The sequence below is a fragment of the Musa acuminata genome, chromosome BXJ2-11 (genome assembly GCF_036884655.1).
Source record: "Musa acuminata AAA Group cultivar baxijiao chromosome BXJ2-11, Cavendish_Baxijiao_AAA, whole genome shotgun sequence".
Classification (NCBI taxonomy): Eukaryota; Viridiplantae; Streptophyta; class Magnoliopsida; order Zingiberales; family Musaceae; genus Musa; species Musa acuminata.
The window spans coordinates 22,631,698-22,658,425 of NC_088348.1; the positions used below are offsets into that span (position 1 = coordinate 22,631,698).

At 39.2% G+C, this 26,728-nt stretch overlaps 1 protein-coding gene across 1 annotated transcript; it reads left to right on the plus strand.

Moving 5' to 3' along the window:
• Window positions 1-1,735: 1,735 nt before the first annotated feature.
• On the plus strand, window positions 1,736-26,592 carry LOC103971457 (gamma-soluble NSF attachment protein). The gene is made up of 9 exons (XM_009385482.3): window positions 1,736-1,900; window positions 9,751-9,818; window positions 9,893-9,977; window positions 10,065-10,223; window positions 10,298-10,435; window positions 11,785-11,863; window positions 13,376-13,455; window positions 13,646-13,775; window positions 26,284-26,592. Exons 1-9 carry the CDS (start codon window positions 1,854-1,856, stop codon window positions 26,380-26,382), a joined length of 885 nt encoding a protein of 294 aa, XP_009383757.2. The 5' UTR covers window positions 1,736-1,853; the 3' UTR covers window positions 26,383-26,592.
• Window positions 26,593-26,728: the final 136 nt, after the last annotated feature.

Below are 26,728 nucleotides of genomic sequence, written 5' to 3' on the forward strand. Positions count from 1 at the left end.
CTGCTTTTTTCAAGGTTCCATGAAAATTTTGGTAAAAAAATTTATAATTTCAGCTTAAATTATCTAAAAGTAAAAATAAGATAATTTCAGCTTTTAAGATTCGGTTAATTAAAAAAATAAATCCTTTAATTGTCCAAAAATATAAACAATGGTCAATTAGGGCTTTTCTAGACATTTATAAGATTTCATAAAAAATTTAATTTTTTTGGAGAAAAAAATCTTAATTACATTGTTATTAAATAGGACACTAAAAATAGTATAATCTCATTCAAAAAATAATATAACTAAAATTTCAAAAAGATTCTAAAAATTTCATAAAACCAATTCTAATAATATTCAAATGATTTTTAACCTAAACTGATTCTGTATCCACATTAAATTTGCTAAAAGTTAAAAAAAATATTATAGGTTTTTAAAGTTAAATTAACATAAAATAAACATTTCGATGGTCCAAAAAGAGTAAAAATTATCATTATTTAGGGCTTTATCTAGTATTTGTTAAGGTTTCATTAAAATTTAGGTAAAAAATTATAATTACATCTTAAATTGATCAAAAATAAAAATTAAAAAATCTCATTTTTTTAGGTTAAATTAGCTGAAAATAGGTTTGTTAATAGTCCAAAAATAGAAACAATGTTCATTTAGGGCTTTTGAATAAGACTAAAAAATATTGTAACACCGATCCCACGTAAATAAAAATAGTTACTGATTCATAAGTGATGTATTGGGGACAATTTTTTTTTTTTTTTCTAGAGCCAGTATTCTTTAGATCATAAAGAATTCTAGTTTGGAAAGTAATTCTTATGAAGCAAAAAAAAAAACCTCAAAATTTAAGGTTTGATTGTTCAATATCTATTTCATGTATTTTTAGGCTATAGGTTTTGATGGGGGAGAAGATATCAGAAATTTAGAAATGATGACAAAAAAGAAAAAAAAAAATAAGTTGAGGTTAACACAAAAGTATATGAATTAATTTCAAATGATCGAATAATTAAGTTTTTCTCTAAAGTGAAGATAGGTAAGGAGTGCTAAACTATATAAATTTTATTATTTTTATTTGATTGTTAATTTTTAAGATTTCTCGTTTGGTTTGAGCTTTTTCTCCTCCCAACAAGTTGATATTAGATCATAAATGTTTTATTCGAACAAATATTCAACATGGATGATGTCAATTATTTTTATAAAGATATTTGAAGGTATATCTTTTTGTTCGATAAGACATAACAAGAAATTAAATGGTTGAGAAAGAAAAACTTCAAAAGATGAATGAGGAAGACGTTTAAAGAAAGGTATATTTTTCTGCCAGAGAAACAAAGCGTATGAAAATTCTCACCAGGTAAAAAAAAAAGATGACGTCCAATTCTATTTTATTTTATTAGATACAGTAGTATTGATATATGTACATCTGTTTGTATATTATATGAAAACCCTATATGTTTAACCGGGGACTCGGTGGCAATACATGTCAGCTCGATCGACGCTAAGGATCCGTACCCGAAAAAGAAAACGAAAAACACTTCGGGTCGGATTCGGGTCGGGCATTTTACGAGAGTTTTGGGAGTCGTTTAACGGCCCAGGCTTGGCGTCGAAGTCTGCGCCAACCGGATGTGGTACTTCAAAGTCTGTTAGTTGGATACGGGTCGGGCATTTTCGGAGAGTTTTGGGATTAGCCCATTTAACGGCCCAGGCTTGGCGTCCATATCCATTTAACTGGATATGGTTCAGAGAGTCTGAATCCACGATGGCATTGGAGGTTTGCCGTAAAGAAGGGGAGCTGCACCGCGTTCGGATCTGATTCTTTACAGACGGACCGTGGGAGAAGCCGAGAAGGGGGCGAAAAGGCGGCGGCGGCCATGGCAACTCCCGATCCCGATAAACTCATGGCCAAGGCCGACAAATTGTAAGCCCTTTTCTTCATCTACCCCATGATCACTCTCTTTTTTGTTCTTTCCTCTGTTCTCCGTCAATCTTTTTTTCGGGCTTTCCTTTTCCCGGTTCGTTTTACCTGATATTGATGTTTCTTATAATCTCGTTTAATGTTATTATTGTGATCGATTCTTTCTTTTCTGGATCCATTCATCAGATCAGAAATCATGTTGGTTTGAAATTAGGCATAAATCCTCACAAAACCCTGAAAACTCTTATCTTTTAGTTCCTTGCTTAGATTGACGTTTGAGTTTTAGAAATGTATGTGACGACGTTGATCGGATATAGGCAGTCATTGAAGTAAATGTCACACATTATATTAAAGGAGACTTTTATTGTCATTCTGTTGGCAGATTAATTTCATAATAGTGGCGTCGATACAATAGAATATGGCTTTTTGTCAATTTATATTGGTAGTGGCGTCGATTCAATGCAGATGAAATATGTATTGTGTTTTAACAAGACCAACTCTAGGATGTGGAAGTATATGATTATTTTCCTTTAGTTGTTCCTGTATCTTGCTAAGGAAATAGTTTGCACAACTTGATTCTTTTATATATTTTGTAAGATCTCTCCTATTTCAAGCGAGCTCTAATTTTTGAAGGACTGATGTCGTTGTAATTTTGATTATTTCTGTTAATTACTTTGTTATTAGATTCCTAAACCATCCCAAACTGCTGGAAGACTAACAATAAACTGCTGTTAAGAAAAGTGAATCGTATAAGATATACTATTTGCATCTATTTCCAGCCTATATGATCCTGGTCTAGGCTGGATGAGGCTCGACAGCTCTTAGCCAGCTTCACTTGGAGTTCAATCCCGTCCCAATTGAGCAGTCAGGATTTACTTCCTGCTTCTGTACTTTTTCTTACTCCTATCCCATTTAGGAGTTTCTCTTTTATTGTGAAGTCCTTCCAATTTGTTGTTGATTGCTGTCCTACTAATAATAGGAAAAAGGTTTTTCAAATCATACTTGGAGCCTCCATTGACCTTCCAATTAAAGTACCAAGCTTTTATTGTGAGTCATTGTTGTTTCTGGGTGAAAATATCTCACATAAGTTGCTACATCAGCAGCCACATGTGATAAGCCCTGCTGGAGTTGGAGCTGGTTGCCCAGGATAGCCCCCAACAGGTCTGTTCAAGTCCCTAAACTGGCTGGCCTGGCTGATATGGTCTACTCTTCAGTCGGGTTTGACATCATCTCCAATCTCCTTCATAACAACATGCTGCATTGGACCTAGAGGCTTTCCTAGGCAATAGATTTATGTAGATGGTTGGTCAGTAAACTGAGCTGTGACAATTTACGTGTATTGGAGCAATATGGTAAAAGAGTAACAGTAATGATGGAAGAGGAAAGCAGATCAAGATCTTAAAGTATATACTATTGTTAGTCGATCAATGATTGTAAAGGTGAACACTGACAGTAATGATGAACGAGTACACTAGAGCAAGGTTTTGAAGTATATGTTGTTGCTGTTTGATCAATAATTGTAAAGCCTGTTATTACGCTTATCAAAAGCATGCCAAATTTTTTGGCAGTTGGGCTCTTTTGACAGTTTGACACGAGAGTGCCTAATTTGCTACAATCTGCTCATATGGACCTTGCTGATGCTATAGTATATTTTCCAGCCCATAATGTTGCCTCATAGTTTTCAACTCAACCCACTCAAATATGACAACTCATGAGCACATTCTTTGGATAAAGTTACAGTTATTTCAATATGTTTTTCTTCATGACCAAGGAATGCATTAAAGAAGTTAGTTACTAATTGTAAAACATTTAATTTCGAAATTTCCTATGCATAAAGGGTTGCTTCATGCGGTAGTACTTATTTTGGTGTTTAGGGGTTAGAAAAGAACTTTAGAAACTGATGATATTGACAGAAGTTCTCTTGGAGTGCTTTCTTAAACTCTGTATCTCTTGGATACGTCCTTGAGTGGTGAGTCTTTTGTTTTTAGTTCTGTATTCTTGTTTATTATCCTTGGGGTGGTGATCTTTTTGTATCCCTTTATGATTTTAAACTTGGTGGTGAGCTTTCTTTTTTATTTTATTAAAGTTTTATCGTGAGTTCATTCCTTTCCTACTATCGACTTTCTTCCGAAATCCATTCAACATTACCCTCCGGTGTCAGTTTGGTATCAGAGCTAAATGTTAGAGATCATAGCAAGGCGGAATGGAAAAAATATAGTTGGTGAAGGTAGTGGCCATGAAGTTGATATTGAGTCGTTGAGGTTGTAGCTATGAAGATTGCTGCATAGTCCACAAAAAAAAAAAAAAATTGAAGAACTTCAAAGTAGAACAACCAGCATAAAATTGATGTCCAAGAGTTTACTTCTGATGATGATACACCTCATTCAAGGGAGTCGAGAAGTTTTTGGGCAAGACATGGAGTTCAAGACGAGTGGCAGAACAAATACAACCCAAGATTGAATATTCTAGAGTTTGAAGGCAAAATAAATGTTGATGACTTTATCGATTCGCTTAATACAGTAGAAAGAATTTTCGATTTTCATGAACCACTAGAACAAAAGAAGGTAAAACTTGTGGCACTCAAACTCAAACGGAATGCATCATTTTGGTGGGAAAATCTGAAGAAACAAAGAGAATGTGGGGGGAAGAATAAGATCGTGACATGGGAGAAAATGAAAAAGGAACTGAAGAGAAAATATTTACCTGACAATTATAAGCAAGAGATCTTTCTCAAAATCCATGGTGTCAAGCAAAAAGATCTTAGTGTGGAGGAGTACACAGCAGAATTCGATAATCTCATGTTAAAAGGAGAGCTTGTGGAACCAAAAGAGCAAACCATTGCAAGATACTTAGGAGGTCTAAAGTATGAGATTGCTAAAGTTGTTCAACTGCAGCCATATTGGCCTTTAAATGATGTGAACAAGTTGGCATTAAAAATTGAAAAGCAACAGAAGTTTAAAAAGAGTTCTCGGTATGGTTCAAAATAAGGCTATACAAAGGAGGAAGCTCCAAGCCTATTGTCCAAAGCAAGGTGATATCGAAGGTGTAAGACAAGGGTGAATAATCTGCTAGCAACAAAAAAACACCTAATTCTTTTGCCCCAAGTGGTCAAAAATGCTTCAAATATCATGGTTTTGGACATATTGCTTCAGATTGTCAAAATAAAAGAATTGTTACTTTGGTTGAAGATCATAGTGATAGAGGAGATGATAAAGCCGACGACGAACCAAAATACGATAATGATGAGGAAGAGGTTACTTATGCTGATCATGGTTTGTCTATTGTATTGCAATGTAGCTTACAAGTATCCTATGTGGCTGAGGATGAAAGTTGGGTGAGAAAGAACGTGTTTCACACTAAATGCACTTCTTATGGCAAGGTGTGCTTGTTGATCATCGATAGTGGCAGCTTTAAGAATATGGTATCTTTGGAGATGGTGCAGAAGCTAAAGTTGGACACAATCCCTCATCCACATCCTTACCAATTATGTTGACTGCAAAAAGGAATGACATCAAGGTAACTAAAAGATGTTTAGTTTCATTTTCTATTGGAAAATATTATAAAGATTAAGTATGGTGTGATGTTGCTCCTATGGATGCTTGTCATTTGCTGTTAGGTAGACCTTGGCATTATGATAGAAGGGTGTTGTATGATAGCTACAAATATACTTATGCTTTTAAAGTAAATGAAAAGAGGATTATTTTAACTCCATTACAACCTTCTGAAATCAGTGTACTAAAGAAGGAAGTCAGTGCTTTTATATCCTATGGTGAATTCAAAGGTGAATTAGATAGGGGTGGTCATGTTTTGACTTTAGTGGTAGTAGAGGAGAATGAACAACACAAGGAGACACCAGCAATCACAAAACTAATCCTGGAGGAGTTTCAAGATGTTGTACCGGAAGAGATTCCACATGGCCTTCCACCTTTAAGAGAAATCCAGCATCATATTGATCTTATTTCGGGAGCTATTCTATCTAACAAGACAGCCTATAGAATGAGTCCTAAGGAGCATGAAGAACTTCAAGGCAAGTGGATGAATTGGTGAAAAATGGGTTAATTCAGGAGAGCACGAGTCCTTGTACGGTTCTAGTCTTGTTGGTGCCTAAGAAGGATGATTCTTGGAGAATGTGTACGGACACCATCAACAAAATCATAGTGGATTATCGTTTTCCCATTCTAAGGTTAGATGATTTACTTGATCAATTGTGTGGTGCTTCTATTTTCTCTAAAATTGATTTGAGGAGTGGCTATCATCAAATAAGAATAAAGCTTGGAGATGAGTGTAAAACAACATTTAAAACTAGAGAAGGATTATATGAATGGTTGGTTATGCTATTTGGGCTATCTAATGCTCCTAGCACTTTTATGAGATTTATGAATTATATACTTAAACCTTGCATTAGGACTTTTATTGTGGTTTACTTTGACGATATATTGGTGTACAACAAAAGCGAAGACAAGCATATGAATTATCTTAAAGAGATTTTTTATTTTGAGACAACAAAAGCTTTATGCTAATATGAAAAAGTGCTATTTTTTTACTTATAATGTAGTGTTTTTGGGGTATGTTGTTTCGAAAAATGGAATCATGATAGATCAAAGCAAGATAGAAGCTATTCTCAATTGGCCAACACCTGCTTTATTGCATGATGTGAGGAGTTTCCATGGCTTAACTTCCTTTTACAGAAGATTCATCAAGGGTTTTAACTCTATTATCGCTCCAATCATCGAGTGTCTGAAATGTGATAAATTCAAATGGACTAGTAAGGCTAATGATGCTTTTAAACTTTTAAAAGAAAGGTGACCGAATCTCCTATCTTAGTACTACCTAATTTTGAAAAAGTGTTTGAAGTTGAATGTGATGCATCTAATGTAGAATTGAAGTTGTTCTGAGTCAAGACGAAAAGCCCATTACTTTTTTTAGCGAGAAGTTGAATGATACAAGAAGGAAATATTGTACCTATGACAAGGAGTTTTATGTCATTTATCGAGCTTTATCTCATTGGAGTCAGTATCTTCTTGCCAAGTTATTTGTCCTATATTCTGATCACGAGGCATTAAAGTTCATTAATCACCAACATAAGCTAAACAAAAGGCATGTAGCTTGGGTAGAGTTCTTGCAATCTTATAATTTTACAATCAAGCACAAATCTGGTGTTCAAAACGTAGTTGCTGATGCATTGAGCAGAAAACATTCTTTATTATTAGCAATGGAAGTTAAAGCGGTTGGATTTAAGACATTCAAAGATCTCTATGAGAATGATGTGGATTTCGGCTCAATATAGCAGAATTGCACATCAGGTTCCTTTCAACGATTTTCTATCTTTAATGGTTTTCTTTTTCGAGCTAATGCATTGTGTGTTCCATCTTGTTCTTTGAGACAAGTAATTCTAGCTGAAGCTCATGGTGGTGTTTTGAGAGGACATTTCGATAGGGACAAGACTCTAACTCTTGTTTAATCAAATTTTTATTGGCCTAAAATATTCAGAGATGTAGAGAGACATGTAAAGCAATGTTGAGTATGTCATTTGGTAAAAACAAGAAGTCAAAATTCTGGTTTATACACTCTATTACTAGTGCCAAATGCTCCATGGGAGGATTTAAGTCTTGATTTCGTTTTGGGACTGCCAAAAACTCAAAGGAACAAGGATTCTATCATGGTTGTTATTGATAGATTTTCAAAAATGTCTCACTTTATTCCCTACAATAAATCAAATGATGTATCTCATATTATTGATTTGTATTTTAAGGAAATTGTTAAATTGCATGGTATTCCAAAAACTATGGTGTCTGATCGAGACTCTAAATTTCTTGGTCATTTTTTAAGAACTCTTTGGAGGAAGCTGGATACTTTTTTGAATTTCAGCAGCTCGCATCATCCACAGACCGATGGACAAATTGAGGTAACGGACAAAAGCTTAGAAAACTTACTTAGAAGTTATGTTGGTAAGAACATTAAGCAATGAGATCTTATTCTTCCACAAATTAAGTTTGCCTACAATCGTTCTATGCATTATAGCATTGGTAAGAGTCTTTTTGAGGTTATTTATGGTGATAATCCTACTGGTCTTTTAGACTTAGTCCCTTATTCGACAACTAAGCTGCATGAGGATGTTAAAGCAACCATAGAAAAGCAAAATGAGATGTACATACAAGCTGCCAATAAATACAGAAAACATGTGGAGTTTAATACAAGTGATTTAGTTTGGATTCATCTAAGGAGGGAGAGGTTTTCACCGGGCAAATTTGAAAAATTGAAACCAAAGGTTGATGGTCCATTCAAGGTGCTTAAGAGAATTGACAAAAATTGTTTATGAGATCGAGTTATCTGAAGATTACGGAGTGTCCCCAACATTTAATGTGGCTGATTTAAGTCCTTTTCATAATCATGCTAACGAAACAAATAAGGACTTGAGGATAAGTCTTTTTCAACCAGGGGAGATTAACACGAGAGTGCCTAATTTGCTACAATCTGCTCATATGGACCTTGCTGATGCTATGGTATATTTTTCAGCCCATAATGTTGCCCCATAGTTTTCAACTCAGCCCACTCAAATATGACAGCTCATGAGCATATTTTTTGGATAAAGTTACAACTGATTCAAGGTACTTTTCTTCATGACCAAGGAATGTATTAAAGAAGTTAGTTACCAACTGTAAAACATTTAATTTCAAAATTCCCTATGCCTGAAGGGTTATTTCATGCACTAGTACTTATCTTCGTGTTTAGGGGTTAGAAAGAACTTTAGAAACTGATGATATTGGCAGAAGCTTTCTTGTAGTGCTCTCTTAAACTTTGTATCTCTTGGATGCGTCCTTGAGTGTTGAGTCTTTTTGTTTTTAGTTTTGTATTCTTGTTTATTATCCTTGGGGTGGTGATTTTTCTGTATCCCTTTGTGATTTTAAACTTGGTGGTGAGCATTCTTTTCGATCTTATTAAAATTTTATCGTGAGTTCGTTCCTTTCCTACTATTAGCTTTCTTTCGAAATTCATTTTGCATTACCCCTCGGTATCATAGTTGGTAATGCATAATGAATTGTTAAATGATACTTCTGCTTCGATTCATCTAATAAGTTATTGAATGTGTTCCTCAGATGCATACGAAAGCAACCCTCATGAAACCAAAATGTTTAGTGCCTAAAACACATGTAATCTTGTTCCGATGAGATTTAGCTCTTTAATAATGCATTTATTAGATGGTAATATTAATTAGAAATTTGAGGATGTAGAGGAATTCTTATTAGGATAATATAGTAAAGAAGGCATATTTGATCTTTAAATACATATATTTCTTTTACTGCTTTAAGCTAATGATAGTGGTATCTTTTGGCAATGGTTATTTTTTTCTGCTCCCAATTTATGTTAATGGAAACTACTAAATAATCTTTTTTTATTGAACTTATTATTTATCTAGAAGCTGAAAATGGAAACTTATGCTACAAGATGCACTTGTGCCTAGCATGAGTGAACTTTACCCTTGCGTTGCATCATTCATTTTTACCACTAGGCCCAAATAAACGTTTATAGGTAAAATTTGTTTCTATGACTTGTGGCAGCTTGGTTATGGTAGTACAGATCAAAAGATTCATGTCAATGCTTTACATAACATTTGTTCTCAAAATTGACATGGGATATCTTTTGCCATTAATAAACTCAATGTTGAGACCATATACTGCATTTTCCCTGTTAGGTACATTTAGAATTGAAAAGAAAAAAAAATATGTAAAAGAAGAGTCTCAAATTGGTTGTGGATTATTTTGAGAATTGAAGAAGTGGGAAATTTCAACTCGAAGACAGAAAAATTGTTTAAAATTGTTATAATCATTTTTTCTTGTTTACATATACTGCAGAACAAAACTCAGTTTTACAAGATGGACTGCTGATTGGAAGAACGCTACCTCATTGTATGAGCAAGCAGGTTGGTTAACATTAGTTTGGCCTTTTTTGGCGAGAATTGCTCCTTGTCTTGCTTATAAGTACAATTTTTTGAAGCTATTGGCTACAGATTCAGGAAAGATAATGAGAAAGCAAAAGAAGCTTTTGAGAAGGCTTCCAAGGGTCAAGAAATGATTTCTTCGTATCCTATTTCCTTATACATTTTCTAAAATTTCATAAGATACTTCCCATTTGTATTTGGAAACTGTAATCTTGACAAGCTTTTTAGCCCTTGGGATGCTGCAAAACATATGGAATCTGCTGCTGCTCTAGCAAAAGAGCTTGGTCACTGGAATGAAGTTTCTGACTTCTACAGAAGGGCATCTGAGTTATACAGAGAATGTGGACGATCACAGCCTGCATCAGATGCTCTAGCAAAGGGTGCTAGGTAAGTACAAATGATGTAAACTGTATTGGTCGAATAGCACATACGAAACTTATCTTGTACGGGATTGGCTTTAGTGCCTTGGAAGATGTGGTCCCTGATGAAGCTGTTCGGTTGTACATGGATGCTTGTGTTATTCTGGAGGAAGATGGAAGGGAGCAAATGGCTTTTGATTTATATCGTGCTGCCACAAGTGTTTATGTTAAACTTGAAAGGTGCAAAGGTTCACATCCAGGCATTACTTTTAGTATATGATTTTCATGAATTCAACATGTAATTTATGTATATATATACTCTTCTTAGTATTGTTAAAGTCTGCAAATTTTCATGTAATAGTCTAATAATGCATTATAAGTATATCTTGGTTAGTAGAACCTTCTGGTTTATAGTAATGCATACTTAAAACAATTTCATAAAGCTATATCATTCGACAACTGCATTGTCCTATATTATTCAAATACATTCTCATTCAAATCAGTTGTGCAGGCTAAAAGCTTAAAATGCCTTATTATATGCTGTTATAGTTTTTTCATATAAGTTCATGTTGGATCTAACAGACAAGTGGACCATCAAAAGCTATCAATTTGCATTCCATCACTAAGATATTAGAGAGCATAGCTTTGTGCAAGTTTTCTCAAAGTATGGCTAGTTTCACAACCTAGTACTTCAAGGTCAATATCTGTAAGTAGAACCCTTGTCAAGTTCACTTTTTCAAATATCAGGCCATGATGCTGGCCGCATTGTGCTCCCATGGAGGTTTTAAGTCTTGATTGTTATGCAATGTATTTGTTGATGGTATATGGCAGAATAGTGCCATAAGAAACAGCCCGAGGCATGTGTTTCAGTATCATCCATGGCTCACATAAAGATTAATCTCAGTCTCTTAGATGTAATAAGTTTATTAGTTAAGTTAATATGGACCTAATTTTTTACCCAAAGCTGATTTTTTTATGCTAGACGAACTTTACCTTTCTCATTCAGTGCCTTTTTGCCTTTTGAACTTACCAATCATTTTATTCTTGAATAAGGATCAATTAGTTTAGTTGTTCCCTCTTCTGTTCCTTGAGCATGTGGTAAGTCAGTGGCCTTATCTTTTTCTTGAGTACACACTACATGGTAACTTTTAAACAAAGGACTGTTGCTTCCCTTATTCGTTTTATTGATGAAGTGACTGTTAATATAATATTCATTATTCAATATTTTGGTATTATACATCTTTGTTCCACATGAAATTTGTGTGGAACTGAAATCCTCTAAATGAATATTTACATGTATGATGTATTATATCACTTTTATGTGCTAGTATTGTTGTAACTTAATGCTAGTGGTCTGTTCTGGGTTCATGGTGCCTGCAATCTAAATCCACCATGAATAACTGCAATGAACCATGAAGAGAAGGATATGTTTTTTTCATTATTTTCTCCTCCACCTTGAATACCCTCCAGTGAACTGCAATTTAATTGTATAGTTTTTTTTTATTATTTCAACTATAGTAAAATATTGTGCACATTCTGATATATGGAATTTTGTCAACATTTCCTTGATTCACAAGTTGCTTTTGCAGGTATGCTGATGCTGCAACATTTCTTCTAAGATGGGGCATAGCTGCTGATAAGTGTCATGCTGTCAACAGTCAGTGCAAGGTGTGGTTCATTAGTTCCCTATAATGACTCCTGGAAAATAGCCACACACACACATATATATATATATATATATATATACATATATATATATATACATATATATATATATAATTATATATATAAACACACATATACATATATTTATTATTTTTTTCTATTATTTGACTGTCAAATGACAAAAATAAAATAAAATCATGCTTGGTTCTTCTTCACTAGATGTGACTCCATTTGTTACTTTCTACTGGAAAGATCTAGCTGTCTGGACTATGAAGTGGTCTAGAGTGTCCTAGGTTTTTTTATTTAACTGTCCAGATTGTTAGTTAAGCATCTGTTGGACATGAGTATCCTTGATTTTTTGATTCAACCATCCAACTTGTTAGTTCTTTGTAATTTAGTAAAATTATGGCACTGAAGCCATATGGTCAAACATGCTGATGTGAACAACATACTGATTTTAGCTTTTTCTTTATACTAATGCTGGTATATTCTCACTGTGCTTACGTCTCAACGTTTAGCATCTGTCATGTACCTTATGTGGGCTGTAACATGTCTTTATTTTCATGTAATAGTCTCATTTCCTGATCAGGCTAAACAGAATACATGTTGCATCCAATGGCTCTGAAGTTTTCTACTGAATGAATCTTTGCACACAACACCAAGTTTTTAGAATTTTGTTCCTAAACTTGTATTAATTTTTTTATTTGTTTTTCATTTAGGGATTTTACATATGGGCTCCTCAGTTTTAGTATTTGCATTTCGAGTACCAATGTAATGCCATTTACATCCTAACAAAACTATTTTTCTTTGTTATTACACTATCGCACCTATGATAACAGAATGCCAACGGGAAGTGGATCTTCAAGGAATATGGTGTCTTTTTGAGCATTTTCTTGTGGTCCATTGTAATTTATAGATTTGTGTACCCTCTTATTTCACATCTAAAAAATCAAGAAAAATAAATCTACCATTCAGATGAAGAAAGATCAGATCTAAGAAATGACAAATTGAAGTTACTTGCATTCAGATGGATCTGCAAACATGCATTCTCCAAATCATCTATGAGCTTCCTGATGCAGTCAATTTGGTTTTATGGGGCTTTACGATGTGTGATTAGTGCTCTAGGACCAGGAAATAGGACTTTATTTGGACACCATTAATTTTTTGACACAAATGAATTGGTGGGTTAAAATGAAGAAGAAAGTGCTAGAGGGTTTGATGAAGGTATGTCCTTGGTGATCACGAGTTTCTAAACTAAGGGCTGTAGTGTTATCTGCAAGTCCAGGAAAGTTAACTAATGGTTTAAGTTAGAATCAGTTAAAATGACTAAAGGTGGTAACTGGCTGCTGTCAGTAATATTGGAAAAAATGGTTGTGTTGGGATAAGGCAGGTCTTGAACTTATATGTAAAAAGGAGGAGCTATGTGAGTAAAATCTTATTTTTTTAAAGATGAACCCATCATTTCTTTTTTTTACTTTGTTGTTGTATCACTAAATCTGGCTGCTTTTGATTCAGGCTTATCTGAGTGCAATTATCATATACCTCTATATGCATGATTTCCAGCAAGCTCAGAAGTGCTACAATGATTGTTCTCAGTGAGTTCCACATTTATGTTATATGGCCTTGAAATGGATTACCAAGTGCCAATAAGAAATCTAATTTGCTTTGTTGTGATTTGATGTTCCAACTTCCAAGTATTATGTTCTAATCTAATATCTTATTTTTAACTGCAACGAGTCTGGACTGAAGTTGATCAACTAATTCCGTTGTGACATCTCTTTTCAGAATCGGGGCATTTCTTAGTAGTGACCAGAGTCGTTGTGCAAGCAAATTGTTTTCTGCTTATGAAGAAGGTGATGTTGAAGAAATTAAACGTGTTGCTCAGTCAAGTCCCATTACACAGCTTGATCATGTGGTAAAATTTCCTGTTTACTTGACTATCTCTAGTATATTTTAACACTGACAGCTTTTGCAGATTCCCACTAGATAATATATGCATAATTTGACCTTTCGTGACTTTTGAAATTCCTTTTTAGAGTTTTATCTGCATAATTTGCATCTTGTAGATTCTTTCAAAGTTTTATCTGTTACTCAGAGAATTTTGGAGTTTGGAGACATGAAATGGTCCTGTTGTTCATCCAACTTGCTGCAACCTGTAAAATAAGATGGGCATTTTAGTTAAGCTATTGTTGGATTTGAGATCTCGGAATTCATTTTCAGATTCTATTGGCTATTGGTTTGTGTTTCATCAAAGGTTCCCGTAGGAGAAGAAAGCTTATTGTTGTCTGTATGTAGCAATATTTTGTAGGTAGTTTGACATTTCTGTGCCTTGGACTATCTTTAATATAATTAGCCAATTCTGATAAACAAAGAGTCACTCTGTCTACTTGCTCAACATTCATTTGACAAACATTGTTAAATTAGAAATTATCTTAACTTGGTATCTGTGAACAAGTGACTTTCTTAATCTATGGATCCCAGCCTCCTTTCTGGATGAGGATCTTTGTGAAGTATAGAGGTACATTGGGGTACATGTGTAACATCCCATTAGTCCCACATTGGAAGTGGGCAATGTGTATGATTGGCTTATATGAGTCTGATGAGTGTACTATGTTAACTCTCGCTTAAGCATTTTGGTCCGTGGTTGAAGGACCAAAATGGAGTTATTGGCCAGTTGGTTTATCAGACTCGGGTTGTGACATTTGGTATCAGAGCCGACCTAGCATTTGGGCAGGGTGAGAGGGCTCGAGTAGGAAAGGGCTACTCGTGGATGGAGTCGAGAACTCATCACGGCGTGAAGCCACCACTGAGTTAAACCTCACATGCACTATGCTAGGGTTCAATCTGGGTTATGTTGAGCCTTGACGAGGACGTCAAGCTAATTGAGTTGGGGATATTGTAACATCCCATTAGTCCCACATCGGAAGTGGGAATGTGTATGATTGGCTTATGAGTGAGTGTACTATGTTAACTCCCGATTAAGCATTTTGGTCCGTGATTGAAGGACCAAAATGGAGTTATTGATCAGTTGGCTCATCACTCGGGTCGTGACATTTGGTATCAGAGCCAACTTAGCATTTGGGCAGGGTGAGAGGGCTCGAGTAGGAAAGGGCTACCCGTGGATGGAGTTGAGAACTCATCACGGCGTGGAGCCACCACTGAATTAAACCTCACATGCACTATGCTAGGGTTCGATCTGGGTTATGTTGGGTCTTGACGAGGACATCAAGCTAATTGAGTTGGGGGTATTGTAACATCCCATTAGTCCCACATTGGAAGTGGGCAATGTGTATGATTGGCTTATATGAGTCTGATGAGTGTACTATGTTAACTCTCGCTTAAGCATTTTGGTCCGTGGTTGAAGGACCAAAATGGAGTTATTGGCCAGTTGGTTCATCAGACTCGGGTTGTGACATTTGGTATCAGAGCCGACCTAGCATTTGGGCAGGGTGAGAGGGCTCGAGTAGGAAAGAGCTACCCGTGGATGGAGTCGAGAACTCATCACGGCGTGAAGCCACCACTGAGTTAAACCTCACATGCACTATGCTAGGGTTCAATCTGGGTTATGTTGAGCCTTGACGAGGACGTCAAGCTAATTGAGTTGGGGATATTGTAACATCCCATTAGTCCCACATCGGAAGTGGGAATGTGTATGATTGGCTTATGAGTGAGTGTACTATGTTAACTCCCGATTAAGCATTTTGGTCCGTGATTGAAGGACCAAAATGGAGTTATTGACCAGTTGGCTCATCACTCGGGTCGTGACATTTGGTATCAGAGCCAACTTAGCATTTGGGCAGGGTGAGAGGGCTCGAGTAGGAAAGGGCTACCCGTGGATGGAGTTGAGAACTCATCACGGCGTGGAGCCACCACTGAATTAAACCTCACATGCACTATGCTAGGGTTCGATCTGGGTTATGTTGGGTCTTGACGAGGACATCAAGCTAATTGAGTTGGGGGTATTGTAACATCCCATTAGTCCCACATTGGAAGTGGGCAATGTGTATGATTGGCTTATATGAGTCTGATGAGTGTACTATGTTAACTCTCGCTTAAGCATTTTGGTCCGTGGTTGAAGGACCAAAATGGAGTTATTGGCCAGTTGGTTCATCAGACTCGGGTTGTGACATTTGGTATCAGAGCCGACCTAGCATTTGGGCAGGGTGAGAGGGCTCGAGTAGGAAAGAGCTACCCGTGGATGGAGTCGAGAACTCATCACGGCGTGAAGCCACCACTGAGTTAAACCTCACATGCACTATGCTAGGGTTCAATCTGGGTTATGTTGAGCCTTGACGAGGACGTCAAGCTAATTGAGTTGGGGATATTGTAACATCCCATTAGTCCCACATCGGAAGTGGGAATGTGTATGATTGGCTTATGAGTGAGTGTACTATGTTAACTCCCGATTAAGCATTTTGGTCCGTGATTGAAGGACCAAAATGGAGTTATTGACCAGTTGGCTCATCACTCGGGTCGTGACATTTGGTATCAGAGCCAACTTAGCATTTGGGCAGGGTGAGAGGGCTCGAGTAGGAAAGGGCTACCCGTGGATGGAGTTGAGAACTCATCACGGCGTGGAGCCACCACTGAATTAAACCTCACATGCACTATGCTAGGGTTCGATCTGGGTTATGTTGGGTCTTGACGAGGACATCAAGCTAATTGAGTTGGGGGTATTGTAACATCCCATTAGTCCCACATCGGAAGTGGGTAATGTGTATGATTGACTTATATGAGTCTGATGAGTGTACTACGTTAACTCCTGCTTAAGCATTTTGGTCCGTAGTTGAAGGACTAAAATGGAGTTATTGGCCAGTTGGCTCATCAGACTCGGGTTGTGACAACATGGGTTCTTAATAATGTATTAAGGAGCTTCGCATGTAAATGGATACTAAGTGCTCTGATTTGATACCCTTCCCAAGTTTATTCCACAATGGATAATATGTCTAATCAAATACCCTTCTGAAGCCTAGTGTGGCAATGGTTTTCTTTAATTATATCATGGAGGAGATTTTTCATTTGATGGTAATAAAGTTGGGGAAGACAAATCTTGTTCTTTTTTCACGTTTAAAGAAGCATAACTTTTTTCAGAAGTATGCTTTTCCTAAGGATCTTTTTTATTTCTTCTCATGATCCAATTATGAATATACACACATGGTTTTTCTGATGGCTATTATCTGTCGTTTAATTAATCTGGAAGCAGAGAGAAGTTACTTTGAACATAGTTTCAGAAAAATAAGTTCGTATGATATAAAACATCTACATATGGGTGCATAAATGGTGTTCTTGATGCCTATTGTTTGTGGATGAACTAAATTGTAGACAGCAAGAGAAGTACCCTAAATATGGATATTAAATCCTTAAATATGAGTACACTTTTCATAAGAACCATATTAAATCAATGGACCATCAAGGAGATTAGATGGAAGTACCTTGTCAAGTTGAATTGATGCTAAAATATGTATATCCCAAATTGAGTTCCAGATTCCTCGAGAGTTGCTCCTATGTACTATTTGATCTTTGCAACACTAGGAGCTGTTGACATTTTTTCAAGACAATTGGTATATCCATGAAATTTATGTATCCCTATTGTTTATTGATTGAGGTCATCTCTTATGATGCCCAAAAAAAGCTTCCAAACAACTTTTTAGCAGTCCATACAAGTTCCTGTTTATTTCCCCTCTTTCCAACCACTGACTTGTACCAACCCTTACAAGGGTTCATTAGTCCTGTGGCATGTGCTGCATGGTTATGACAAATAGCTCATTAGCACCTTAAAGGGTTGTGTAAGGTTAGGCCTGTACTTTCTATTACCTTGTACATGAGAATTCCATCTGCTCATGCTAATTTAGAATCTTCATATCGTCTAATAGTTGTTAAGATCAATGTGAAGGAAGCTTAGGCCAATTTGGTGTCCAGATGATCGTTAGCTACATAACTGGTAGCGCATATACAAAGAATATTATCAGAAGGGCATCACAGTGATTTAAGCTGAGGCCTATCTACAAAATGATAGCGAAGAGCAATAACTGATTAAAATGATAGCGAAGAGCAATAACTGGTAGTACATGAGAAATTCTTCTGCATGACTACATGTTCACCTATTTGCTATATATTGTAAATTCAAAATCATTGCTGCCTTCTTATAAATACGTAAGAATTAGTCATGTTATGTGTCCCAACATTTGCTTTAGGTCATCTGTGACCAAAGTGATATGTAATAGGTCACATCAAACAAACCAGGACTTATGGATCATTCCTTAGGAATAAAACTTGTGTTCACTGATTTGTGTACACATAAAATATATTCCAGTGCGCACTACTACAGTTCAAGGTTCGCAATACCGTACCGTATCGATATTTCGACCTGGGCTCGGTACTGGTACGGTATGGTGTACCGAGCGGTACCCCCCAGGACGGTATGATTCAGTACGGCAGACACTAGTACAGTTATTAATTTATTCAACATTGTTGTTGGCATGGAGGAAGTTCTTTCTTTGATTATGTCTGTTGCTTTTGCCTCAATGAGTCTCTTAATTAAGAAAAATGTTTCAACCTTCCTGCTCCTTAGACTTCTTTGTGCAAGTTCATGATGGATCCATGTTCTAAGAAACCATCACAGAAACCACTTGTTGATAGACTGCTTTATTTGGGTTCCAAGATGGAGGCTTGCACATAGAATCTTAATAGCACATGCATGTTTGACGACATTCTGGAAAGACTGAAATTTAGAGGTACCATGCATGCATCTGAAAATGTTGATGCCATTCTCCTGTGTAATTTTTTTCTTGAGCTGTTGATGGTTTCTATCATCAGCCTGATAATGGGAATTGGCTAGCTGTAGGATGATAAGGCAGATAGTGCATAATATTCCCACAAATGTGGGGCTAGGAAAGGACACCATGGGCAACCTATAACCCTTGTAAGCTAAGATTACTTTTGTGTCCCAGAATTCCGAATGTTCAGGTCAAATATGTGCAACTTTACAATTGCACACAGGCTTAAGTATACCAATAATTTGAACAGATAGTCATCCTTAATTATAATATGATAGCTCATATTTTGACCAAGGTTTTTAATTTCAAATGATACCACCCGTACCGGGTTGTACGTACCGGTCCGCCAGCAGACCAATAAGCGGACCGCCCACTACTGGGTGATACTATCGATTGAGGCTATTTCCGCCCCGTTACCACCCAAAATCGATCGGCGACGGTCGATTTCGACCAACGCCACCCGCTACCGAGCGATATTAGCCGAGGGAGAAGGAAGAAGAGGGAGAAGAAAAGGGATAACCTGGAGATCCAACATCGCTCTCCCTTGACGATCCCGATTCGACGTCGCCTTCCCTCGTCAGACGCTGTAGATGAGATGTCGCCTCCTCGTCTGAGGTGACGAGGCCTCGGCGTTGTCGGCAACTTATCCTAATCCGCGTTGTCACGAACGGTCATTGCACACTCGCAACAACTTCGTTCAACGAACCGTTCATTGCTTTTGCATGCTTGTACAGAGACATGATAGCTTGTTTTGCGTTGGTTTTGTATGTTTTTGCTTGTAAAAATGCATGTTCGAACATGTTGCAACGTTGTAGTGCGACTGTTCGTCGCGCTAGGCCGAAATGCCCAAAAATGGCTCTATTTTCGCGTGCCACGACTTGTTTTCTGTAAGTCGCAACAGCACACCAAAACGTCAGCCATCTCAACACCCTAGAACCCCCCGGGTGGCACAGGGCTGGATGGGGCTTCGGTATATTGTTGAGCATTGAAAAATCTTCACAAGTTCGCACGTTAACTTGACGGGAACTTGCCTTCGTGTCCGACACCCAATGAGCAGTTGTTTGTGGACTTGCAACTGTTCGTTCTACCTTCTAAAGTCCTTGTTTTCTCCTTCCTCTCTTTTCTCTCTTGCACTCAAGGTGCTTGCTGAATTGCTTGTAAAGTTTCTCTCTTCGCGAGACGTCGGGACTTGTCCGTCGCTCGTTTTCAATCTAATCAACTTTCTGTTTTACAAGTCCTTCGGGACCTGTACGAGGTTGCAACTAGGCTGAACCTTTGCGGACGCATATGTCGCAAGGGTGCCTCATGACTTAGGTAATCCTAGCTATATCCGAGGAGTTAGTGCAAGGGTGCTTCACGACTTAGACAACTTTAGCTAAGTTCGTGACTTTGCCGCAGGGGTGCCTTACGACTTAGGCAATTCCAGCTAAGTCCTTGACATTGTGGTATCAAAGCAAGTAAGCAATTCGAGCAAGCAGCGAAGAAACTTTGCAATATCGCCATGGCTAAGCATCGTGACGAATCGAGCAAGGCGGGGCAAGCCGGACCATTGCCCCAAGCAGCCGCAGATGGGCTGCAAGTGTAAACTCGCTCTCATGTTGGTGGAGCGAGAAGTTGGCTACTCTCCGCGAGCGGAGGAGGCGCAATCTGGAGCGCCAACCGAGAAGAAGAGCTATAAGGAGAGACTCACAGCGGTAGAAACCCGTTTGGATGTTCTTGAAGCAAGCTTGGAGGAACTCTACTAAGGCCAACGAAGGCTTCTTGGGGTAGAGGCCCTAATCGATCGACTGACGGATGATACCAAAGACTCCATGCAACATTTGCACGAAGTCGTGGCAGAACTCACTTCCAGAGTGACAGCGCTCACAAGGGCACTAAATACGGGAGGGAGCAACACCCGCGTTATGCCGCTACAAAACTTGAGGGCACTTGAGCATCATTGCTATGGAGGTGTTAGGGACGCAAAAGAGCTCGAGAATTTCTTGTTTGACATGGAACAGTACTTTCGAGCTACAAGGCCTGATTATGAAGATACCAAAGTTTCAATAGCAACCATGTATTTGAACTGGGATGCAAAACTTTGGTGGCGAACCCGTTGGGAGGAGATCCAACAAGGTCGGTGTCGAGTGGACACTTGGGAGGACTTAAAGCGGGAGTTGAGAACTCAGTTCCTACCCGAGAACATAGAGTTCGTCGCGAGGAAGTTGAGACAACTCCGCCAAAGTACTTCCATCTGAGATTACGTGAAGTAATTTTCTGCTCTAATGCTGGACATACAAGACATGTCCGAGAAGGATAAGCTGTTCAGCTTCCTCGATGGCCTAAAACCATGGGCTCAACAAGAATTATATCGAAGAAATGTCACTGATGCGATCGGAGCAATTGCGATCGCAGAAAGGCTCACTGACTTTGTTTCCTTGGAGGACTTGAGGATAAGGAAACAATCTTCAGGAAATCGCCCTCCAAAATATTCTCGAGGGAAAGAGCCCAAGGGCGAACAAAGGAAGAAGAGTTCCCACAAAAGACTAAGTTCAAAAGGCAAAGCCCCCACCCCCCAAATCAGACAAGTGCAAGGTTGTTACCCTCAGTTCAAGCAGTTCAGAATCCAGTAGAGACGATGAGGAGTCGCAAGGTCCCCGAATGGGAGCAATGTGTTTGTTGAATGCATTGCAGGGTCAAGTGGGGGAGAATATAAAGGCAAAGCCATTGAAAGCTAGGAGTAGCGAGCTGATGTACGTGGACATTAAGCTCAATAGCCAAACAACCCCTGCAATGGTGGACACGGGCGCTACCCACAACTTTATTGTCGATCAAGAAGCAAAGCGACTTAGGCTGATCTTGGAGAAGAACCCAAGTCGGATGAAGGCGGTGAACTCGGAGGCCAAGCGGATCTCCGAGCTGGCAAAAGGAGTCCCCATCAAGATTGGAACATGGAGCGGGAGCACGAACATGATGGCGATGCCATTGGACGATTTCCAAGTAATTCTTAGACTGGAGTTTATGCATGCGTTGAAGTTGGTGCCAATGTCGTCCCTAAACTCCCTATGTATGATGGGAGGTGACGACCCTTGTGTGGTTCCCGTCTTTCGAAGAGGAACGAGGGACCCCCAACAGATATCAGCATTACAACTGAAGAAAGGGGTACAAAAAGGCGAATTAACATTCGTGGCTGCTGTGAAGCTAGAGCCACTCGACGAGGAGGCCATTCATTAACCTGTTGTGGTGGCGAACGTTCTGAAGGAGTTCACAAACGTTATGCCACCCAAGTTGCCAAAGACTCTGTCGCCACGCAGAGGTGTGGATCTTCATATTGAGCTGGAGCTAGGAGTGAAGCCTCTAACGAGACCACCCTACCGCATGTCCCCTCCAGAGCTTGTAGAGCTTAGAAAGCAATTAGATGAACTACTAAGCGATGGTCTCATTTGTAGCTCCGAAGCACCATTCAGAGCTTCAGTTCTCTTCCAAAAGAAACAAGATGGGAGCCTCTGACTATGCGTCGATTATCAAGCCCTCAACAAAGTGACAGTGAAGAACAAGTATCGACGGTGAAGAACAAATATCTCATCCCACTCATCGCGGACTTATTCGACCAATTGGGCAAAGCTAAGTATTTCTTCAAACTTGACCTCCGATCAGGGTACTGGCAGGTGCGCATTACTGAAGGCGACGAAACGAAGACTACCTGCGTGATCAGGTATCGAGCATTTGAGTTCTTGGTGATGCCTTTCGGCTTAACCAACGCTCAAGCCACATTCTGCACTCTTATGAACCAACTATTCAAAGAGTATTTGGATAAGTTTGTGGTCGTCTACTTGGACGATATCGTCGTCTACAGCTAAACACTCGAGGAGCATGTTCAGCACCTTTGAACAATTTTCAAGGTTCTCAGGGAGAACACTTTGTTCGTGAAAAGGGTGAAGTGTTATTTTGCTCAAATGAAGATCTTATTCCTGGGGTATCGAATCGGTGATGGCTCCATTCGGATGGACAAATCAAAGGTGCAAACTGTTGCGGAATGACGAACTCCAAAGAAGGTGCCAGAGCTGAAATCTTTCCTTGGTTTCGTCAACTACTATTGGCACTTCATAGCGGGGTATTCGAAGTGCGTAACGCCACTAACGGAGTTGCTGAAGGAGTAGCCTTGGAGGTGGTCTGATAAATGTGAAGCTGCATTCTAAGATCTGAAGACTGTTGTGTTGGAAGAACCGGTGCTCAAATTATCGGACTATAAGGTGCCCTTCGAAGTCCATACAAATGCTTCAGACTTCGCTATTGGAGGAGTACTTATGCAGGAAGGTCACCTAGTGGCCTACGAGAGTTGCAAGCTCAACGAGACCGAGCGACGGTATCCGGTGCACGAGAAGGAGATGACAGCGGTGGTCCACTATCTATGAGTTTGGCGGCACTATCTTCTTGGATTGCAATTTGTGCTGAGGACAGACATCGCTTTGAGCTATTTCCAAACTCAAAAGAAACTCTCCCTAAAGCAAGCACGATGGCAGGACTTCCTGACTGAGTTTGATATGGCAATGGAGTACAAGCCCGGAAAGGCAAATGTCATGACCGATGCATTGAGCCGGAAAGTGGAGCGAGTGAATACCATACAGTTGGAGGGCAGAGGCCAAGCAAGTCAGTTGCACTCTAACTTCCTTTCCAGGATCGGGGATGGACTGTATAGTAATCCCCAAGCAGTAATCCTGATGCAGCTTATCAAAGAAGGCAAGACACAACCATTTTGGGTCCAGGAGGGAATTGTTTACACAAAAGGGAATAGAGTTTATGTTCCTCGGGTGGATAATTTGAGGCGTGAACTCTTAACAGAGTATCACGATTCCCTTTAGGTTGGACATCCAAGTATTCACAGAACTTTGGCTCTCGTGGAGAGGACCTTCTACTGTCCGAAGATGAGGACTGATGTGGAGGAATATGTTCGAATGTGCCTCACTTGCCAACAAGACAAGGTGGAGCAACGGAAGCCAGTGGGACTTTTTGAGCCGTTGCCTGTACCAGAAAGGCCGTGGGAGAGCATTTCCTTGGACTTCATATTAAGCTTGTCGATAGTAGGGGAACTCGGATCGATACTCGTGGTGGTCGATCGATTTTCAAAGTATGCAACTTTTATTGCTGCACCCCTACACTGTTCAGCAGAGGAGGCGGCCAAGTTGATGATGAAGAATATGGTGAAGTACTAGAGAGTCCCACACAATATCATCAGTGATCGAGACGCTTGGTTCCTGGGACGATTCTGGATCGAGCTATTCAAATTGTTGAGGTCTAAGTTATACTTCTCTACAAGCCTCCACTCCCAGATGGATGGCCAAATTGAAAGGATAAACTCGCTCCTTGAGCAATATCTTCGGCACTACGTGAGTGCCAACCAACGAGATTGGGTGAAGCTATTTGACATACCTCAATTCTCCTACAACTTGCAGCGGAGCTCTACGTCCAACAAGAGCCCCTTCGAGATCATTACAGGACAACAACCGTCAACTCCTCACACCTTAGCTATTGGATATACTGGGAGTAGTCCGTCAGCATATCACTTTGCAAAAAAATGGCATCGAAATACAGATATTGCCCGGGCTTACTTGGAGAAGGCAGCCAAAAAGATGAAGAGGTGGGCAGACTTTGGAAGTCGACCGTAGGAATTCAAAGTCGGTGATTTGGTGTTGGTAAAGCTTCAACCAGCATCACTCCAATTCTTTAGGAACAAAGTACACAAAGGATTGGTGCGCAAGTATGAAAGACCCTTCCCAATTATCAGTAGGGTGGGCAACGTTTCTTACAAGTTGTGGCTGTCAGCAAAATTCACAATGTTTTTCATGCCAGCAACTTGAAAGCCTACCATTCAGATCCACAAGATGCTTCCTGAAGTGTTCCAACTCGGTTACCCCCCACTAGAGCCTCGTACGAAAAACAAATTGAAACCATTTTAGCGGATCGCAAGATAAAGCTACCCAATGGAGCTGAGCAGACCGAGTACTTGGTGAAGTGGCGAAAGCTTCCCCGAACTGAAGCTAGTTGGGAGCTCGAAGACGCCCTACGACATGGAGAAGCAGTCATCAACAACTACCAACAAGCGTTGACGAGCGCATCGACAGTTTAAGTGGGGGAGAATGTCATAAACGGTCGTCGTGCACTCACAACAACTTCGTTCAACGAATCGTTCATCGCTTTTGCATGCTTGTACAGAGACATGGCAGCCTGTTTTGCCTTGGTTTTGTGTGTTTTTGCTTATAAAAATGTATGTTCGAACAAGTTGCAACACTGTAGTGCGACCGCTCGTCGTGCCGGGCCGAAATGCCATAAAATGGCTCTGTTTTCGCGTGCCATGGCTTGTTTTCTGCAAGCCGCAACAACACACCAAAACGTCGGCCATCTCAGCATCCTGGAACTCCCCGGGTGGCACAGGGCTAGATGGGGCTTCGGTACATTGTCGGGCGTTAAAAAATCTTCACAAGTTCACACGTTAACTTGACAGGAACTTGCCTTCGCGCCCGGCACCCGATGAGCAGTTGTTTGTGGACTTATAACTGTTCGTTCTACCTTCTAAAGTCCTTGTTTTTTCATTCGTCTCTTTTCTCTCTTGCACTCAAAGTGCTTGCTGAATTATTTGTAAAGCTTCCCTCTTCACGAGACGTCGAGACTTGTCCGTCGCTCATTTTCAATCTTATCAACTTTCTGTTTTACAAGTCCTTTAGGACCTGTACGAGGTTGTAACTAAGCTGAACATTTGCGGATGCATATGTCGTAAGGGCGCCTCATGACTTAGGCAATCCCAACTAAGTCCGAGGAGTTGGTGCAAGGGCACTTCACGACTTAAGCAACTTCAGCTAAGTTCGTGACTTTGCCATAAGGGTGCCTTACGACTTAGGCAATTCCAGCTAATTCCGTGACAGCACGGGGAGAAGAAACCTCGGTGACGTTGTCGAGGCTTCGCAGGGAGACCTCGGCATCATCGGCGACTTTTCCTAATCCGCACGGAGAGAAGAAGCCTCGGCGTGGGGAGAAGAAACCTTGGCAACGTTGCCGAGGCTTCGCGGGGAGAAAAAACTTCCCGCGAAGAAACCTTTGTGACGTCACGAAGGCTTCGAGGTTTTCTTCTCCCCACGTGGGGAGAAGAAACGACGCGACGTCATTGCCCCTTTTTTTATTTTTAAACTTTTAATAATAATAATAATAATAATATTATTATTATTATTATTATTATTATTATATATATATATATATACTCGTACCGTACCGAGTTGAACTCGAAACTCTGGTACGGTACGAAATTACAAACCTTGGTTTTGGCCACCTTGCTTCTTGGCTACATGAAATCAGGACAATCAGAACATACTTTCGATGTTTATCCGGCTAACTGCTTAGACTTCAAATGATATCTTTTATCTTCTTCCTGATTCAGTTGAACTCCACACTACCAACTTTCCTACGCTTATATCCCTTTCATTGATTAGTTTTGTTAGTGGAAATTCAAGTTCTTCTCCACTTCACTCGTGTATGATCATATTGCATTCTACTGTTTGGTCAATATTATGTTCTTCATAATAGATATCATTGCAATGTCTGCAGTATATGTGAAGATAGTTTTTGTTTTGAAGCTTGTAATCAGCATGACTAGATTTTACTGAAATGATTATGCAGATAATCAGGCTTGCAAGGAAATTGCCTACTGGGGATCTGAAAGAGCTTAATAAAGAAGAGGCCGAGGAAGAAGTTTTAGATGAAAATGATCTCACATGAAGTATGGGGTGTCTTATAGGTGCAAATGATGATCAAAACTGGAGTGCATGAATGTTTTAAGAATTTGATGGTTCAGGCATGTCATGATCCTGCTACTTAAAAATTTGCTGGTAATTTTGGGTGTGTAAACTTTCACATGCCAACATTTCATTGTGCTGCTTGTATATTTTGAGTAAGTGCATGTTATATACACTCCCTTTCAGATGACCACATCTGTAGATTACCTTTTGGTTGCGTTCCTTCAATTTTTGCTCACCAGTTTCATTCTATTGGTAAAAAGTGAAGCTCCTGGTACCAGAAGCCACAGGGAAATCAGGTATTATGGGAGAAAACTTACCAGCATTAT